At 54.6% G+C, this 20,747-nt stretch overlaps 1 protein-coding gene across 1 annotated transcript in view; it reads right to left on the bottom strand.

Moving 5' to 3' along the window:
- SLC6A11 (solute carrier family 6 member 11) overlaps nt 1-20,747 on the bottom strand; it is a 122,817-nt gene that overhangs the window by 85,165 nt on the left and 16,905 nt on the right. The window contains exon 5 of the mRNA XM_075550815.1: nt 12,580-12,712. Coding sequence (XP_075406930.1) covers nt 12,580-12,712 — 133 coding nt within the window. The remainder of the gene's footprint in view (nt 1-12,579; nt 12,713-20,747) is intronic.

Below are 20,747 nucleotides of genomic sequence, written 5' to 3'. Positions count from 1 at the left end.
AGGCCCCCATCTTGCCCAGCTTTGGCTCATCTGCTCACTAGCAACCCCTCACAGAGGCCCGCCAGCCACTGCTTCCATGCAGGCCACCTCATTGGTCAGAAGGGGAAGTGGAGGTCCAGAAAGAACCCGTCTCTGGACGGGTCACAACCAGAGAAACACAGGAAGCGCTACTGACTAGCTCGCAGTAAGCAGGGTCAGGCAGGGCGCTGCTGCCCAAAGCTGGCTCCTCCCCTGCCACGTCTCCATCTTCCTCCCCTCACTTCCTCCCCTCATGGCGGCCTCCTGTATGAGCTCTCCCAGCGTGCTGTGCTTCAGCTTCCTCTGAGCGCAGAGGGACCTTGGTGACCCCGCACCTGCTGTGTGGACAGGTGGGCTCCTGCTTTCCGGAGAGAGGCCTCCAGGCGCTAAGCAGGCTGCATGCAGCGCCAGGGACCCGGGCTGTGCTCAGGGCTCAGGGAGGGCACTGCCCACCCACCAGCCTCCTCTGCCCCTTTGCAAGAGCCAGCCAGTGCCTTCCACCCCCTCCCTCCAGGAATCCCTCAGACATTGGGGGGCCTTTGTGCGGCAATAAAGACGGTATTACCGAGTCACAAAGCTCCCCTCCTCTCCAGCCTCCCTCGGTTGCCAGAGTTCCCTCTAAAGGTGAAGCCCTGTCCTTCAAGGGCCTAAGAAAGGGCTCCCTCGGGATGCCCAGCCCTGTGACTCCATGTCACAATTGCGCAGTCCACGAGTACCACAGTGCTGTGAAAAGCAGCCCCACACCCGCACAAAGGCCGCTGGGCGCGGGGCCTGGCCAGCTCTCTGCATGCACCTCATGGTCGCTCTAGTTTCCTCTCTGAATGCAGACATCGGCCCGGCCGGTCGGCCGGCTGGGAAGCAGCCTCCACAGCCCACTCTCCCTCCGCGCTCCGGGCTGCCACAAAGGCCACTTCAGGGAGAGGTGCCACTGCCCCATTCCCTTTGCTGGGCTCGCTCTGTCTCCTTTCACGCCTGCCTCTCCCCGCCCCCCTCCCCCAAACCCCCAACCCCTGACTTCCTTCTGCCTCATTGAACCCATTAGCCATATTAGAGGGTGCTTCTGAAGAACCCATTTCTGTCCGAGGCTCCTGACCGCTCTCCCTGCTGGCTGGCTGGCCTTGGTGGCAGTGCAGAGGGGGAGGAAGGCGCAGACACCAGGGAGGAGCCTTTCCCAGCTGCAACCCTGCTCCCGAGTCAGGAATCCCTCACCTGTCCACCCACCTGTTAGCCACAAGACCCCCCTACATCCCCATTTCCTCCTCCATCTTTACCAGGGCTAAGCCATACCCTGAGACCCTACGTCCCCAGCCCGTGCCATAGGCTCTGTGTGGCTTTGCTCCTCCTCCATGAGCTGGAAAATCCTCAGTGTTCCCAGCGCTGTCGTGAGGGCTAAATGGGTTCATACAGACAAGACCTTAGAGCAGGGCCTGGAGGTGGGGGTCGGGAGGGGTAGCCACCTTGTAAATTTCCATTGGACACTAGGCTCACTCAGACCAGAGGGTCTGTTAAGAGCCCTGTATCACCTCCAATTCCTCAGCTTGTTGAACGCAGGGAGAGAAAGGGGAAAACACACAAGCCAATTCGAGGCTGTTTGCAGCTGTTTGTATGAATGTGTATGTGTCCCTCTGGATATGTTTGTGTGTGCGTGTGTGCTTTTCCTGCTTGGAGTCCTGGAGTTCTGAAAAGAATCAAAGCAGAGCCCCCAGGGCAGTGACAAGGCAAAATTCTTCTTACACCCCCAGCTAATCCTGCAGCTTCCTCCAGAGCAACCCCGAACGCGGGCGGGGAGGGAGCACAATCGTTTCCCAACACCCTCCCCTCCGAGCACAGCTCCTGGAGACCAGGAACGGAGGGGAAAAATCCATAAATCATCCCCCAAGCAAGGGACAGAAGGAGGTCCTGGGCAGGGGAGAGAGCAGAGAGAAGGAGCCAGCGGCGGACGGGGTGTGGGGCAGCTCTCAGGACAGTGAGCGTGTGTGGGCGTGGCAGGAAGATTCTCTGTAAATAGGGTGTGCAGCTCAGAGGCTGGGCCGAGCCACCTCCGTTCAGAAGCCACAGTACGAAGTGCCCGCCAATGAGTGAGGGAACACATCGCACACGGTCCGAGACACAATGGAATGCTACTCAGCCATACGCCAATGGAGTCCTACAAGGTGCTAGGTCCCAGAGGAGCCCTGAATGTCATGTCAACGCAGTACATTACACAAGACTAATGCCATGGGTCCTGGAATCATCGGGTGAAGAGCATTCAGACCAATGATCCGGGGTCCCCAGGGGTGTGTGGGACAGGGGGAGCGGACACTGGGCTTCTGTGAAGGGAGGTGGGAAATTTGGGGAGCAGATAAGGTGAGGGTTGAACAACACGGTGTGCATCATGCATGTGACGATTCTTGAAATGACTAATGCTGGTACCAGGTACACATACATTTGCCACCATAAAAATAAAAAAAAGACCCAGACAAGCTGGCCACCGTAAGTTAAATTCTGATGTAAAGAGAGCCTACAGGGCAGAGTGAAGCAGCGTTAGTCGATTTCCAAAACTGTTGATCGGTATGGATGCCACAGTCTCATCTTTCTCACACTGACCAGCTGGTGGATTTGAACGGCTGGTCTTGTGGTTGGCAGCCCAATACCTAACCTTCAGCATCACTGTGTCCCAAAATGCTACCCAGGCTCACATCGGGTTCGTGGCGGACAAGGATGGCTTCCTTGGTGTCTCATTCTGATCACTTCGCTCCCTTGTTCTGCCGTCTCCACCCTGAGTCACTACCAGCAGGTCTCCCCTAGGGTCAGCGCCCCAGGAGCCATCTCAAGAAAGTGGCCGGGGCCATTCAGTTCGGGCAGATGGACACTGGACCAGGGCTTCCTGCTTAAGAACATGCTGTGGTTCTCCACTGGCCTTGGGGTATGCCACCAGCTCCTTGCTGGTACCTATGAGGCCTGCCCTGCCCATGGCTCTGCGGTCACTACCTCAACGCAGTGCCACCTCTCAAACTCCCCAAGTCCTTCCCACATCAGCACCACCTGCATGCTGCGCCTTCTCATCCTGGAGGGTTGGGGTGGAGATGCGCCTCCCCCAGGAGGCCTGCCCTGACCTCTCCGAGGAGACCCCATTTCCATCTTCGCTTTCACAACTCCCACTGTCCCCTCAACACTTCATTCCTTCTCCACCTTCCCAACCCGACCTGAGCTCCCCCATCTGGTCGACTTACCACTGAAAACAGCCCCCTCCTCATGATCAAAAGGAGAAAACACAACAGAAGTCAAACCCTGGTCAGTTACCATGGGGTCAATTCCAGCTCAAGGCGACCTCATTTGTACCCAAGGAGAACAATGTTCGCTCATAGGGTCTCAATGGGCAGTTGTTTTGGAAGCAGCTCACCGGGATTGTTTGGTGGACTTTGGGTGGACTTCCAAGTAGCCAATACTTACTTTAACTGTTCGCACCGTCCCCATCATAGTAAACACACAATACATGCTTCCCAGATGAGCCACGGGGCAAATGATGGGATGCGTGGGAATATCTGCAGGGAGGGGGCGTCTGGACGTGCCAGAATCCACGCATGTGAGCTGGGAAGGCTGCGGGGAGGCCTTGGGGGACCCTTCCAAAAGGCTGTCCAACTCAAAACACCACCGTGGCTTTTTGGGCTTTGGAATGGTCCTTACTCTGGGAGATAGCACTTCATGTGATGGAGTTTCTTATTAAATGGGAAATCGTTCACATAAATATTTAACAGATCGGAAGTCTGCAAACTCTTTTGGTAAAGGGCCAGAGAGTAAGTATTTTAGGTTTTGTAGGCCATGCGTTCTCGAATGGAACTGCTCAACCCTGTCACCGGAGGAGCTGTGGCCAATACCCGCGGAAGCAAGTGGACGTGGCTGTGTGCCCGTAGGCTTCATTTGGGAATGTGAGCAGAGGTCCAGATTTAGCCTGCAAGCCACTGTCAGCCCAGCAAAGCCCCCCAGCAGGACACATGGCCATGCACTTGACTCTGTCTTCCACACCTATGCCTTAACAGGTCCTCAGAAAATAGCACAAAACCCTAACTCGGCCGCACACGGTGCCTCACAATGGCCCAAATAAAATCTCAGAGCACCTTGAATCGGTCTGGCCTCACCGTTCCTCGCCATTGGCAATATGTCCATATCAAGGGGAACGTCCAGAGGTAATTTTTGCACTGGAAGAACCGGAGAGCTGCTCACAGCTCAGCATTTGCTGAACATGTGAACAGTTGAACGGCGGACAATGGAAACTGCGAAGACGGGGGTTTCCAAGGTGGTGAAAAGGGTAACCTGACCTCTGATGAGATGATTGGTGAAGAGAAACGTCAAGAAGGCAGGCACACCCAGGTGCCCACCTGCAGAAGGATGGATCGATAAAGAGTGGCCTGCTTATGTAATACGTGCAAACGCCAGACGGAGAAGAAGAATATTGAAGAAGAATCGAGGCTGCCGTTCAAGTATCACATCAGCAAAGAATATCAGATACACCATGGGCAATCAGGACAAAGAACACCTCTCTCTTGGAAGAAGGGCAGCCAGAATGCTCCTTAGAAGCAAGGGTGGGGAGACTTTATCTCCCTAACCTGGGACACGCTGCCCAAGGGACCAGTCCCTGCAGAAGAGCATTATGCTTGGGAGGCAAGGGGGGCTAGTGGCAAAGAAGGGTCTCCAAGAGATGCTTTTTCTGTGTGTGACAGCTGATTTAAGATAATAGCGTGCAGCTGTGAAATCTTGTTTCCTGCTCAGGGAAAATGCTGCAGAAACTTGTGATACTGAACAAGGACAGCACTATGGGGGAAAATCAAGTGTATGAGTGGTTTTCTCATTTCAAAAACCATGAAATGTTGATTGATGAAAAACCTCATCTGGACATCTGTCAAATTCCCAAATGGAACAAAATGTTGACTCTCAGTTCATTTGGAGTTTGTTCCACCAGGTCAGATTGTTCATCAAGCTTTCTACTTAGAGGTTCTGCAAAGATTGCATAACAGCGTGTGACAAAAAAAGGCCTGATTTGTGGCAGACGGGGGACTGGTTTTGTCACCACGCCAATGCCCCTGCTCGCGCAGCCATCTCAGTGCCTCAGTTTTGGGCAAACAACGGCATGTCTCTCTTGCCTCACGCACCGGACTCACCTGACCTGGCTCTGTGCGACTTCTTTTTGTTTCCTCAAATGAAGAGGGACACGAAAGGACAGCAATTTAACAATGTAGAAGAGGCAAAGGAAAAAACAAGGGAGGTGCGGTCAGCCATCCAAACAGAAGAGTTTGAAATAGGTTTCCAAGAATGGAATTGCAGATTTGACAAACGTATTAAGTGTTATGGAGAGTACTTTGAAGGTGCTAAGGTTGTGTAGTAAAAAAATTTAAATACATAGTTTTGGGAAAAAATTCCAATGGTGGGGGTACCCCATCGTACATACCATGAAATATTGTTAAGTTATAGGGAAACAAAGTTCTGATTCATGCCAGGACCTGGATAAATCTTGAACATGTGATGCTGATGCAGTAAGTCAGATGCAAGTGAAAAAGCACTCTATGGCCCACGTGTGGGGCAGGGCGTCTCTGGGACAGACAAAGGCACAGAGACGAAGGTCATTAGTGGTTACCAGGTGCTAAGGGATGGGGGAAACAGAGACCATTACTTAAGGGCCCCAGGCCTAGGTGGTACAGAAGACCAAGCATTGGGTTGCTATTCTCCAGGTCAGAGGTTCAAATCCACCAGCCACTCCAAGAGAGAAAGATGAGGCTGGGGACCCAGGGAACTCCAACTTTTATAACCCAAATGGCTGGAGCGGGATCACCCCTCTGGCCCTGGCCTGGCCCTTCCTCACAGTGTGGCCTTGGACACGCCCTTTTCCCTTTCTGGGCCTCTTCATCCATAACAGAGTAAACCAAGTTTCTGGCCGTTATGGCGAGCCCCACCTAATGCAGAATCCCATCGCCAGGCTCCAGCATGGGATTCGAGGAAGACCTGTGGAGCCCAGCCTTCCAGGAAATGCTGACTTCATGGATGCACAGGTGGTGAAGCGTGGAGTACACAGACTGCACTTGGCTATCTCCTGACCTGGTTTTCATCCCCTCCCCACAGGGGCTGGGGGGGCGGTGATGGCCCTGATTGGTTCACAGATAGCAGCAACATAGCCACCACAGAGCACGGGCTAGGTGCCCTGCCCAGCCAAAAGCTTCATCCTGGTCCTTCCCGCCTGCCTCCAGAGCAAGTCCCTGCACCTCTTCAAGCCTCCCTTGTCTCTTCTGGGACACAGAGTGAGTGGAAGACCCTGCCTCCCAGGGGTGTCCCGAGGGCCAAGTGGAATAGGTATGGCCAACACAAAGGGTTCCCTGACCAGGTATCAGCTATGAGGACCTACAGCTCACATCACTTCTGCCTGCGATGGAACGCCGGCTCCTGGCAGGTATATGAAAGGATGCCAGGTAACACTCAGCAATGGGGGCCACGTCCCCACCTCTCTACTGAATGGCAAGAAGCCCGGATCACTGACACGCTATTGAAGAATGAAGCAGGAGAACTCACACCATGGGGTTGCTGAAACATGCAGCTGTGGTCACCGTGAAAGGCAGCCCTGGTATACCAACAGACACGGAGCGCAGTGGGCCAGAACAGAGAGTCCAGAATAAACCCACACACAGATAGCCTGCCAACTGCTGTCCAGAGGGCGAAGTTCACTCAGTGGGGGAGAGAAGCATCTCTTCAGTAAAGTGTGCCTAGGAACTGGGATTTCCACATGCAGGAAAATGACACGCTGACCCGGGCCTCACACCAAACACAAAAACGAATTCAAAATGGGTTCGGAAGCGAAATAGGCAAGCGGAACCCATCACATCCTTAAAAGAAAAAGCACAGGTCATGCTGTCAGACCCAGCTTCAACAATGGGTCATCTGCTAGGATACAGACACCAACAACAACACACACGCGTGCACACACCACCACCACCACCCTCCCCCCCCCCAAGACATCATGAAATGAAAGGCTCTGCTCATCAAAAGACATCATCCCCAAAATGGAAAGACACGTTACTGAGTTGGAGAATGTCCTGGACACTACAGATACAATAAGAACCTAACAACAACAAAATAAATTTAAAAAAAAATATATATATATATGAACTTTGATGACTTATCAACAGAAACACCAACAACCCAATCATCACATGGAAGAAGAACTCAAAACATTCCACCAGAGGACATTCCAATGGCCACTTGAGAAAAGATACTGGGTGTCATTTAGCCATCAGAGAGATGCAAACAAACCACGATGAGATGCCACTTCCCTGGTGGAGGAATGGTTACGCACTGGGCTGCGATCCACATGGTCGGCAGTTCAAAGCCACCAGCAGCTTCAAGGGAGACAGACTGGGCTTTCTACTTCCATAGACAAGTACAGTCTTAGGGACCCACGGGGGTGCTGTGAGTCAGCATTGACTGGATGGCAGCGAGTTTGGAGAGAGGATTCAAACAAAAGGAAAAGTGAAAAATAACCAATGTTACCAAGGAAGTAGGGAAAGTCGAACACAAACGGCATGGCCATTGTGGAAACCACTGTGGGAGCTTCCGGGAGAAACTACAGCTAGAAGGCGTATGGTCTAGGTGGGTCACGGGTTTCATCTTGCTTGGATCCCCAGTCAATGCTCATAGAAGCAACAGTCAAGAGCTCAAAAGACTCATTGTGTTGGGCAAACCAGGGGCACAAGCAAGGAGGTTGCTTTGATGACTGAGGTGTGCCTGATGCAAGCCATGGTGCTTTCAATTCCTGTGAAAGTTGGACACTGAGTAAGAAAGAGGGAAGAAGAATTGAAGTATTTGGTGTGTGGCGCTGGCGAAGAATGTTGAAAGACCCGTGGACTGCCAAAAGAGCAAAGAAATCTGTCCTGGAAGAAGGACAGTCAGCGGTCCTTAGAGGCAAGCCTGGTGAGACTGGGTCCTACGCATGCTGAGCATGTTGTCAGGAGAGAGTGGTCCCTGGAGAAGGATGGCATGCTTGGTAAAGCACGGGGCAGTGAAAAAGAGGAAGCCCCTCAGCCAGGAGGGTCGACACCGTGGCTGCAAAACAGGACTCAAACATAAGAACCCTTGTGGACCAGAGACCCGTTTGCTCTGTTGGAAGTGAGTCACCACGGGTCAGAACCAACTGCATGGCCCCTCACAACAGGAACAACCTATGATCCACCCCAGGCTACAATAACCCCCAAAACTCAAAAGGTCACTGTTACATCAATGTTCACTGACAGCCGGAAGATGGAAACATCCTAGGAGCTCATGGACACTTGACTGGACAAGCGGAATGTGGTGCTGCTGGCAGCGAGCGGGACACTCCCCGGCCGGCAGGAGAACCGTCTGCTGCATTCTACAGGACCGAGGGAGCTTGAGGGTGGCCCGCTGATCCAACCAATCACAAAAGGACAAATACGGTATGGACTCACTTCTTAAAAAGGCATGCAAAAGTATAAAGACCACAGCTCATTAATGAAGACCAGGGGAAGGAGGAAGGGGGAAAATAGGGAGTAATGGTGATGGAAAAAAAAGAGTACAGATTAAGAGGAGGATTACACAATCCGTTATGTATAAAAAACACACCAAAAAAGTTGAGTTGTGTGATAGAAATGTTTGCAACGATGACCAAAAATAAAAAGTAGATGCTGATGTACAACCAACCCCTCCCAGGGGATTTGGTTCCTGGGTTTGGAGGTTTGGGGCCATGGCTTCATGGGACATCCCAGTTGATGTACCTAACAGCATGTTCACGGTTTCTGGTCTACCTCCTAGCTCGATTCAGAGGGCCTGGGACTTAAAACTTTATGAATGGAATGAGATGTATATTAGGTGCAATAAAACTGTTGGGGAAAAACAATTGAAAAAATTTTAAATTTATGAATATGTCATTCAAAGCACAGTTGGTCTCTACCCATCGAGAGCAGCAAAGAAAGGAGGAGGGCCAGGAGATGGAGGAAGAGATGGAATATGTGCTAACTGCCTCCATGTGGGGCTGCGATCTGCATGGCCGGCAGTTCGAAACCACCAGCAGCTCTTGGGAGAAAGACTGAGCTTTCCACTCCCATCAATAGTCCGAGTCTCAGAGACCCCCAGGGGGTGCTGTGAGCCAACACTGACTCCATGGAAGTGAGCTGCTTGTTAGTCATGAGACCGGGACACAGGAATAGTGACTGCCAATCATTACTGACGGTCTGGATCGGAGATTCCATGGGAGGATCCAGATCAGAAGGGAGACATGACAGAGGAGAAGGACGAGTCTTCATGGACTTTGTGGAGCCATGGAGGGTGGCTGAACCCCAGGAACGATTGCCCTAGGGTAATATTTAAACCTTAAACCAGAAGTCATCTTCCAACAGAAGACTAGCTTAGCTGCTCTGAGCATCACTCTTTGAGAGCACGCCCATCTCCACGGGGTCCACGTGACACGAGCACCTCGAGAGGCTCAACGGGATCCTGGAGGAGTGTATGGTGGGGGAGGTTATGTTGGTGAGGGAGGAAAGAACTCAGGAAAGGAGGTGAGGGGGCATGAGAATGGCTCCCCCACCCCACCCCGACAATGGAATCAGTGTCTCCAAGCGGCCACTGCTGAATGGGCATGAGCTTTGCTGTGCGGACTTCTCACTCACAACAAAATACCCACAATCGGGGAGAAGGCAATCAGTGCCCTGCACTTTCAGCGAGAGTTCGGGGAGAGCCAGAGCGCAGTGGCCAGTCAGAAGCGACCGATGCTCATTCAAAGCGGCCATTTACCTTTGGCCGACGACCTCTCTGGACCTCAGGTATGCGCAATCCCCTGTCAAATTGTGGGCACCAGAAGGTAGTGATCAATGCTGCGCTTTCCTCCAGAGAGGCTGTCACATGTCCACTCACAGCAGTCGTGAGCATAGTAACCATTACGCTGCCCATGGTTTCCAAACCCCGGTGGCATCGTAGGTGACCCCGAGCTGCTAACCCAAAGGTCGGTGGTCCAGCCCTCTGCCGGAGGCTAGCTGCTCCCATGAAGAGCATGGCCATGGACGCCCAAAGGAGTCGCCCATCTTCCTAGGAAGGTCTCTGAGCCAGCATGGCGGCAGTGGTTTGGGTTTTGTTGGGATGCTATTTTGTAGGAGCTGAGCACGTGCCAGGCTGTGAATCTCTGCCCATGGACCTCCATCTCCACTTTACTTCAGAAGCAGCTCACCAGGCCTTTCTTCTGCGTCATCTGGACGCTCGCTGAGACCTGCTCAGCGTCGCAGCGACCAGCAGCCTCCGACAGGTGGGTGGCAGCAGTGCATTCAGAGTGTCAGCTAGGAGTGAACCGGGCCTCTGGCATGGCAGGTGAACCGTCTAGCCTCGAATCACCACCCCTGACCTCCCGAGCCACGTCCCCTCCTCCCTCCACTTTGTGCTTCACCATGAGCGATGTTTCTGGGCAGCGGAGACGCTGTGGGATCCTCCTCGGGATACCGAGAGCACAAAGCTAGGGAGATAGCTGGAACTTTTAGAATGAATTTATTCTATCTCTATAAGAAGGTTTTTAAAATAATGACCATTAGCTATTAGTCATCAGTGCCTGTTAACACGTACCATGCACCCTTCCACTGACTCTTGACAACCAACCTATGAGGGGAGCGTAAGGGTCAGTCCTCCTTTTGCAGAAGAGGAGACGGGGTTCAGAGGAGTTGCATGACATGCCCAAGGCCATGGCCAGAGTGATCGGACATTCGACTCTGACTCCAGATCCTGGCCCTGGGCCCAGAGCAGTAGCCAGGTAAAGATCGGGGAGCAGGGTGTATGAACTATGCCAACAGAGCAAAGCAAAGCAATAATGCAGAGTGAAGAAATGTGTCACGGATGCAACATTTGCATTTGGGAATTAAAATAAACTATGTTCTTCATTGCATAAATCAGAGAAAGCAAACATCAGCAGCATCCTGCAGGCTGGAGGGCCCTGGGAGTCTCCCTGCTCTGTGCCCTGGGCCCTGGACACGTCAGGACTCTGTCAGTGTGTTCTCCTAGACCCTCCATCTCCACATCACCTCTGGCACGGGCGTTTGCTGAGGAGCCCTTGTTGGGTAGGTGTTGAATTGGTAACAGCAAGGTCCATGGTTCAAACCCACCAGGCGCTCCGCCGGAGACATGTGAGGCTGTCTGATCCTGTGAAGATTTACAAGCCCGGGAACCCTAAATGCTGGCACGGACTCCAGGGCAGTGGCTCTGGCTTTAGAGAGCCTGCTCTGACCGCCCTGCTGCACCCCTGTCCACCTCACACCACCCCAGGGCCTCCTCTTCCCCCAGCCAGCCCTGCGCGAGCCAAAGGAGCTGGGTCCCTGCACAGCCGCCCAGAACTGTCACACTCCTGCTCCTGTGGAGGCTCTCACCAGCCTCTGCCGCTGGAAACCGCTGTTCACAGGATGCCACCGATCAGGTTTCTCTTTTTCCCACCTGAGATCCCCGCACATTTGAAACACTGGCAATGAATTTAAAAAATAAAACGCAAAACACATGTATGGGTTCTATCTGGCCTGCACTAGTTTTCAGCAAGTCCCCAGGTGGTACCCACGGTGGGCTGGTGATTCCAACGCACCCCGTGCTCACTTCTGCGAGATCCCCGCCACTGCTGGCCACCCGGCACAGGGAGCAGCACTGCTCGGCAGTGGCGGCCAGATGGACGGGGTCACTGGGAGGTGGAATCTGCTTGACAGCAACAGCTGTCAGGTGTGCCAGGGGCATGGCTTCTGTGTGGTGACCACGGGGGCCATTGGGTCCCGATGGCACCGCGAGGAAGCTGGCAATGGGCGCAGTGCCGTCGTGACCATCGCCCTGAACACACTCCTGGGAAAGAAGTGCCGAAGCACGCCACAGCACTACCTGGCTTTCCCACATTCCCTCCCTCTTCCACCCCCACCCCCGCCTCACCTGGGAGGCTCAGGGCGTCAGAGAGGGTCCAGGCAGGAGGTGTTTCACTGTAAGGAAGCTGCGGCTTGGGGGTGTGATGTTTGAACTGTGTTGCCCTAAGTGAGTGTGGACCTGTCGGCCCTCCCACCTGCGGACGTGGTCCTACTTGGAAATCGTTTTGAATGTGAGACCGCTCCTGATGGAGGTGGGTTGTGAACCAAATTGTCTCTGCGGCATAAAAGCACTAAAGAGATGGATGTAGCCACGTGGTCAGTATAGCGGGAAATAGATCCTACCCGAGAACTGTCTGCAAGTTGGGGACCCTTTGTGGGGCTGCCGACAGGGGAGCAGTGGGCAGGGCCGAGCAGCTGATCTGGATTCCTGTCCTCCAGAACCATGAGAAACCACACTTCTGTTCTTTAAAGTCACCACAGTGCGGCATTCGGGTAATTGGGACAGAGGCCTGGAAGAGTAAACCTTAAGGGAGCAGCAAATACGTGCTGGGGTGGGAGGCCCGGGGGGCTCCCGTTCATACACCGAGCCTCTGAGGATCCTCCCAGAACAGTGCTCCTTCCACACCTGGACTGAGGGGCTGGCACCTCGACACGAACAATAACCCCGCTGTTGCTGAGCTTCCCCGAGGTCGTTGCTTGGAAACCCTTCTCTTACCTTTCCAGTGGATTTGGTCCCTTTCCAGATGCAGAAGTAGCAGATGGTCCAGGCAGCCAGCAGACACAGGGCCAGCTCCCCGCGGAGGTTCCCGATATGCTCAATGCCATCTGAGATGGCCAGGACCCGGCGCCTGTGGGAGGGAGAGGGTGCCCAGAGTCAAGGGGGCTACCAGAAAACTCAACCCCGGCAGAGGCAGAGATGAGCCCACTCCTTCCCCCCTCCCCCAGCAGCCATCCACCAAGGGGCCTCCATGAGCGGGGTGGTGGGCAGGGGGCTGACGGGTGAGTGAGTGCCGGCCCTGCCATCCTGCATCTCCCTCTCTGGGAGGAAGGAAGGTGGACAGGGCAGCAGGTGAGGAGGGCAGTGGAGAAAGCACAGGAGCCTTGGGAAGGCCAAAGGGCACCCTCTCCTTGGGAGACCTGGGAGACGGCATGACTGTGAATAAGGTCCTATGCTCCTCCCCAAGGGGGGCTCCCGTACTCCGGAACTCAGGAGTGGCCACGCGAGATGGCAGACCAGTGACACCGACCGACCGACACGTGCCACTTCAGATAGATGCTAGCAGGGCCAGGAGGCATGGCTCAGCGTGGGCTCAGCTCTACCTTTGCCAAGACAGCTTCGCCATCGCAGGGAGTCCCTGGCCGGTGCTAACTGCTAACTGGAAGGTCGGAGGGCCGAGGGCCTCCAGAGATGGCTCCTTAGAAAGGCCCGGCAGTCTACTCTCAAAGCAACACCAGCACCAAAAGAAAGCCCGCCTGGACACCACTGGACCCTGACACACAGGGGTCACCATCAGTTGGCACCAGCCCCACAGAAGGTACTTTTTGTCTCACTGGAGGCTTCTTATTTTGGAGTTTTTTAGCCACTGCAGAAGCTGTGTCTAGAAGAAGCCTCTAGAAGCCTTTCTGCCCACACCCTCCTATCAGAGAGAAGGCTGTGAGGGAGAAAGGAACACGGTGCTGGCAGCGCCGTGACCCAGCCTATCCTGAGGGCCACAAAGGGCCGGGGGAAGCCCTGGAATAAAGGGCACCTTCGTCACCGTCTGGAGGGTGGCTAGAGCTTTGGCCAGGGAAAGGGGGATAAAGAGTGTTTGGGGCCACGGGCAGGGCAGGGGCAGGGGCTCAGATGACAATGTATTCTACTCAGGCTTAAGAAGAGAAAAGGGTAGGGAGGTTGAAACCCGGAGACATCACAGGGACCTCAGAAAGCCAGCTTAAGGGGAGGATGTCCCAGAGAGCCGGGCCCCAGGGGGCCCCTGGGAGTGCTCAGTTAATGCCCAGCCACAGCCAGTGCAGTCTGACTCCTGGGACACCAGCGTGTGGTTTGTGCTTCTTTAAAGCCAACTGCCACTCTCCATATTGTACAGAGCCATGGCACCAACACCAACCCCTCACACCCGCTCCCCAAGTCCCACTCCGCCTGCCAAGCCCCCCCACCAAGCCATGCCAGTGGCCTTAGCTGGGAACAGCTTTTGAGAAAGCACCCCCCCACCCCCAACCGGGCAAGAAAGCCTCCTTCAATGTCTGTCTCCCTGGGACTCCGCTTGGGGCTGACTCTGCATTCATTACTCAATGACACCAATTAGCACTGGTCTGTGTGCTCCCTGCTGCCCCAGCCCCCACTGCAGAAATCAGCAGGCCCCCCCAAGCAAAACCGGGCTGTGTGCGACCTCACAGCTCCTGTAAAGGAAGCCAGTACCGGCTCACAGCCAGGAGCCACCCAGCAAAGACTTACTGAGCATCTACTAGGTGCCAGGGGCTGGATCGGGTACTGAGGGGAGAAAGGTCAGCATGCCATGGCCTTGCTGTCAGCTAGGGTAAACCGGACAAAATAAGGCTGGGCTCTTGGAGAAAGGATGGACACAGCTGCCATCGAGCTGCCTCTGGCTCGGTGGCCCACGTGGGTGACGGTAGAACTGTGCCCGGGCGATTTCCAGTGGCTGATTTCTTGGAAGTAGGTCGCCAGGCCTCTGGGTGGTCTCAAACCTCCAACCTGGACTGCCTACCAAAAGTCCAAATCTTTCTGCACTCTACTCAGTGCAGAGTGGGCCCACCGTGTGTGGCGGTTCCCAGGGACTTCCTCCGTACAGGGGGCTTGACCACCCCAGAGGAGCACTTCCTGTTGAGGAAGGGGTGAGCAGCAAACTCCTCCTTTGTTGGGGATTTTGGTCTTTTCGTTGGTTCGCTTGTTTGTTTTTAGGGAGCCCCAGAGGGAAGAGCATGGGTCCTATGAGGATACACACAATACTGCAAAGAATTCCAAGGGCTCCCCGATGCCAGGCTGCCCAGATGAACTGCTTTCTCATCTCCATAGGCTCCCACCTGACAAACCCAATGAACTCTTTGGGGCACTGGCTGCCGCAGCATAACCCAACAGATGCTAACTGCTACGTGGGATCAGGAAAGTGCCCTAAGAGAAAGACACCTTCTCTCAAGGGGACATGAGGCATGCATGCTACAGGCTTAGGGCGAAGGCCCAGGGGACAGTCTGGTCTATTTGGGGGGCCAGGAAGCTGGGGGACAGGGATAAAAGGAACATCAGGAAAGGTAAACAGGCAGGGTCACAGGAAACTTGAGTAGCAACCTAAGGGGTGGGGTGGGGGGTGTCCCAAAACCCAGGCCTCAGAGAAGGAAGACCCATCAGCCGGTACAGGAGAGAGGCCACACAGAGACAGCAGGGTAGACACTAGGCCACTGCCAGTACCCTCGGAAGTGTATGGGTACACCGGCAGCAGCCCCTCCAATCTCTCACTCAGGGTTGGTCATTAAAGAGGGTCCTAAGGCCCAGGTGACGCAAACAGTTGACAACTGTCAACTGGTGGCATAGTGCTTCACATTGGCCTGTGATCCACATGGTCAGCAGTTCAAAACCACCAGCAGCTCCATGGGAGAAAGACTGGACTTTCTACTCCCATCAGCAGTTACAGTCTCAGAAACCCACAGGGGGTCAAAACACACACACACACCACCACCACCACCACCACCATCACCACCACCACCACCACCACCACCCCTCTTCTTGTCAATGTCCTTCTCTCCTGAGTGGGGCATCTGGAAACTGGAAGTCACGGGGAATGAGGTGAGAACTCCGGAGCAGCGCTGGCAGGAGCACCCTGGCTCAGGCAGCCTCTCTCCCACATTTTGGAAGCAGCGAACTTTCCAGTCATACAGGCTGCTTTGGCGCCTCGCGCTAAATTGAACAATCTCATTCTCAGAATGGGAAGTAGGTGACTAAAAGCCACAGAGGATGAATTGCCCCTTTGTTGCGCCAGACACTACTTGGAAACATCCTTAAACTTTCCTTAGGTTTCGCCAAAGTCGACTTTAACTCGGAAGGGCCATGGGCTTCTAAAGGAGGGGATGGTGGGGAGCGGGGTGGGGGATTCTCAGCCCACTGTGCTGCGTAATTGTGCTGAGACCCACAGGGCAGCCTTTGAGGGTGTGGGGGCTGGGACACTTAATGCCAGAGATTTGGAGAAGACACAGCTCTTCCTGGGAAAAAGCTTCCTCTGTGGTCCTCGCCCACGAACCAACAGGACAGAAGGGCAGTCTGAAGAAGGACTCACTAGTGGCAACACTGGCAGCAAAAGTCCCGGCACGAACCTCCCAACACTGCCGAGGGCACAGGAGGGAAGGAGTGAGGACCAGACGGGGCCCTTCGGGGGAGGAGCTGATTCAAAGTGGACCTATTGTGCACCCAGGGTGGACCAGGGCCAAGCAGCACCCCAGGGTGGCATGCACAGTTAGGCATTTAGTAGCTGACAGGATGTCTGCCTGGAAGCGTGGAAGAAAGGCCTGGAGCTCTGCATCCCCTAATCATCGCTACAAACCCTAAGGAGCGCCGACGCACCTGGCACTGATTGCTTTGGCTCGAGTCACTCATCGGTGTCTGGCTGGGTGTCTGCCAGCACTCACACGCAGCCTCCTCAGGATGTGCCCTGAGGCTGTCAGAGGGGTTCTTTTTGGAGATGGCGAGGCTGCCCTCTCAGAGCATGGACATACAGACGCCTGCCTCCCCAGACCCAAGCTGGGCTGACTGCAAATCCTAGCTCTGCTCCTTGTTAGTGGTCGTCGGATGAGACCTCCTGCCTGAATTTCAGCTCCCGCATCTGCAAAATGGGAATACACGTTCCACAAACATGACCTTATCAAGCCCTCACATCAGTCCTCACAGGAACTAGGGTCCCCGTTTTGAAGGTGGGGGGATGGAGTCACAGGGAAGTTAGGGAACGTGCCTCAAACTACTCCATGAGCAAGCAGCAGGGCTTGGCTTTGAACCCAGGCATCCTGGATCCAGGAATCACATACCCACCCTCAGGGATAGCATCTAGATTCCCTCACAACACCAACATCGTCTCCTGTCTCTAGCCCTTCAGGGTGAGCGCACACCTTCAAGTCCCTCCCCCCCACACACACACACGCACAGAGCATCATCCATTCACTAATCCACTTTTCCACTGGACTCCACCTCGCGAGTCTTCATCACTGTCACTACCATCACCAATATCATCGCCACCGCCATCACCACCACCACCATCACCCTTACCACCATCACCACCATTACCACCACCATCACTGTCACCACCACAGCCACTGTCACTGTCACCATCTCTGTCTTGACTCCACACTCACCCAGGGGGCCTGAGCCCACAGATGGGAGTCACCTTCCACCTCAAGCTTCTCTGCCACCGCCTCAGCTTCCCAGAGTCAGGGTGGTCTGAACCCGAGAAAACAGAGCCAGTGGGGAACAGTGTAGACCCCACTTCAGCGGGGAGCCTGGGAGAGGCCCTGTGGGAAGAGCTCCCAGCCCTGGGGGGGGGGGATTGGGGGAGGTGAGGGAGGCCTCATTTTAATGCCCTGCACGGAGCCCCCAAACAGATCACCTTTCTTTGCCGCTGGTTACTATTAAACCTGCCACGGACAGCAGCGCTGCCAGCGGCCCAGAGACCGCCCCTGAGCTGGCTCCGAGGGGCTGCTCTATAAATAGCCCTGCTCATTGCTCCTTTCTGGTCTCCCAAAGCAACCAACAAACAAAAAGGCCCCACCACCAAAACAAGTGTGCCCTCCCGCCCCCGCCCCTCTGCCCAGGGGAGCAGCGGGCAGCGGGCTCTGGGGACAAAGCCTCACAGGGCCGTCTTCCCTGTGCAAGGGGCTGACCCCAGAGGAGCCCCTAGCAGAGGGACTCAGCTAGGACCCTCCACTGGAAATGCAGTTCTGAGATTCTAGGAACAGATATGAAGAGGGCCCACGGTGTGCTGCCAAGCCACTGAGACACGGGCCACAGGGAGGAGGAAAGCTAGAAGGTGCTGACCGCAGGAAACTTCCTCTCGAGAAGCAGGAGTACCAGGTACAGGCAGGGCCTGCATTGCTGCTGCGCTCACTGGGGCCACGCAGAACACGTGCAGAGCCCCGCTTAATCCCCCAGGTCCTCCCTCCGAGGTCTTTCCCACTCCCCTCTCGGGCTGGTCCCTGATTCTGTCCTCCTGGATACATTCAGTGAGCGGCTCCTCAGCCAAGGCAAGACATGTTTTGTTTTGCTTTTCTTCTGAAAAGGGATGGGCAGGAAATGCTTTGTCTCACCTAGTCCACCTCATCACTAGGCAGTCTTAGGCAACTCCTCCGTGAGAAGGGAGACTGACTGCCAATAAAGGTTCACTTATCAAACAAGCAGCAGGTCGGCTTTGGCCAGGACTTGGATGGCCCCTGACCGAGGTTCATGCAGTGCTGGCAACAGAGGCGCCACAGGGGTCAGCTGCAGGCAAGCAGGTGGGTGGTGTGTACCCGCAGGCTGCTCCGTAGGGTGCAGGGAGCAGTGGGCGTCAGTGAAGCTGACAACCAGAAAAATCCCTCTAGTCTGTATGACCGGGGCTCTGTGAGCCCCGTGACAACCCACAGGGCGGGGTTTGGGTAGGGTTTGCCCAGGCTCATGATTCCCAGAGAACATCGATCCTCCAAGATAGCTGGGGCCTCGCTTGAGAAGCGACTTCCCTGACCTACTCTTAAAAGGAAAAGGTTCTCTGTGTTCTTTAGTCTAGGATAGTGGCTCTCAACCTGTGGGTCATGACTCCTTTGGGAGGTCGAACAACCCTTTCACAGGGGTGACCTGATTCATAACAGTAGCAAAATGACAGCGATGAAGTAGCAATGAAATTAAGTTTATGCTTGGGGGTCACCACCACACGAGGCACGGTACGAAAGGGTCGCAGTGTGAGTAAGGTGGAGCACCACTGCCCTAGGAAAGGCTCTGAGGTGGGGCCCAAATCCGTTCAGAAGGGCCAGCCACACGGAATTTAGTTTTGATCTGTGTTATCAAGGCACAGTGAGAGAGGACCTCTCGCCACCCAAAACCAAATTCAGAGCCCTCAAGTAAAGTCTGACTCATAGTGACCCAAGGTCAGCAGTTCAAACCCACCAGCAGTTCCACTACAGAAAGATGAGGCTGTTTCTGCCCCTGTGAGGATTTACAGCCCAGGGAGCCCCAAGGAGCAGCCCCACTCTGTTCCACGGGGCCACTCTGGGTCACACCGCCAGATGGCTACCATTAAAGGAGAGGCAATAGCCAATGTTGCTACAGGACGGAAAATGAACCCCCCACACCACCACCTCCTGGATGGGCATCTGTAAGGGCAAAGTCGCTTTGAGAAAAATCGCTTCTTTAAAAAGTAAAACAGAAAGACTGAACGCTAAAGCCTAGCATTCCAACCTCAGAAAAACGGAAACACACGCCCATCCAAAGACCTAGCCGCGCGCGTCCACAGCAGCATGAGCCATTACACAGACAACAAGGGGGAATGACCCGAAGGCCCTTCAACGGATAAACGGCTGAACAAAACGTCATCCATCCAAACAATGGAATATTATTCTGCTATGAAAAAATGAAAGAACGGAGTACTGATACACACTGTTACATAGATGAACCTTGGAAATACAAGACCAAGTGAAGTTGAACACAGAGCAAGGAAGATGGAAGCAGAACCGCAGCGTCTGCGTCACGGGGCAGGTGAAGAGTCTGAAAGTACCAGGGACCGCCAAGAGAACAAACCAGTGCCGGGACGCTCTGAGAGGCACGGCGGCAGAGACTCGTCTTCCACACATTGGGCACATTGTCAAGAGAGACCCGTCCCTGGAGAAGGATGCCATGGAGGGCAGTACATTGAGAGGCAAGCCCTCCAGGAGATGGACCGACACAGTGGCTGCAATAATGGGTGAGGAGGGCGAAGGTAGGGGCAGTGTTCCGGTCGCTCTACAAGGGTTGCTCTGGGTCGGAACTGGCTGGGCAGCTCTGAGCGAGTGGAAGAAGCCGGCCATGAAAGGCACGATGCCCTTGGCGGGACCTGCACAGACGAGAGAGGCAGCACAGGAAGCAGATCCAGGCTGCCCGGAGGTGCTCGCCATCCTTGCCTCTCAGGAGCAGGTTGGCTGTGCTTCAAAGACACGTTTGTGTGTTCTCTCGGCAGTCCGTGCTCCTGTCGACATCCTTCTTTGGCAAGCACCATTGTTCAAATGCATCGACTCCTCTTTGGCCTTCCTTAGTCCACGTGCAACTTTCACCCACACGTGAAGCCAGGACAGCGCTGCTAGAATGCTATTAAAAATGGATGTAGTTAAGAGTGCTGTCTTTCCCATTTCCACTGCAACACATCTATCTGAGGGCCCAGAACCCTTGGGGCTGCTATTTTGTTAGAATTCACATTTCAGAGAAAGCTGCGGTTCCCACCTGAAATCACTCATGTTCAATCACAACAGTGACAACGAGCAGAGCCTGGGTTTGAGCCCACTCTCTGGAACCCCAGTTCTAGGCTTACTCTGTTCCTCCAGGGTTGTGGGTCTGGGGAAGGAGGAGAGAGTCTGGAAACCAGGCATCAGGAAGGAGGGGGTGCCCACAGCATTACCATTAGAGGGAGCCGTGAGCAGAGGGTCACCAGGTCGGGCAGCAAAGTAGACCAGGCTGGCTGAGAGCCACGATGCTGGGAGCCCACCCGTACCCACCCTGAAGGGCGGGTCAAAGGGCCTCATCGGCCCACACCTGCCTCCCACGATCCTCAGATCCCAGAGGTCTGTTCTTTGCCTGCCTCCCGGGTCTCAGGGCAGCACCAAACATGGCTCAGGCCCCTCACCCCACCCCTTTGTCCTCGTGGTAACACAGCTCTGTATGAATGAGTAACT

This window comes from Tenrec ecaudatus, chromosome 5 (genome assembly GCF_050624435.1).
Source record: "Tenrec ecaudatus isolate mTenEca1 chromosome 5, mTenEca1.hap1, whole genome shotgun sequence".
Taxonomy (NCBI): Eukaryota; Metazoa; Chordata; class Mammalia; order Afrosoricida; family Tenrecidae; genus Tenrec; species Tenrec ecaudatus.
Note: the sequence above shows the minus strand (reverse complement) of the source record. Positions and strands in the feature narration are given on the sequence as shown.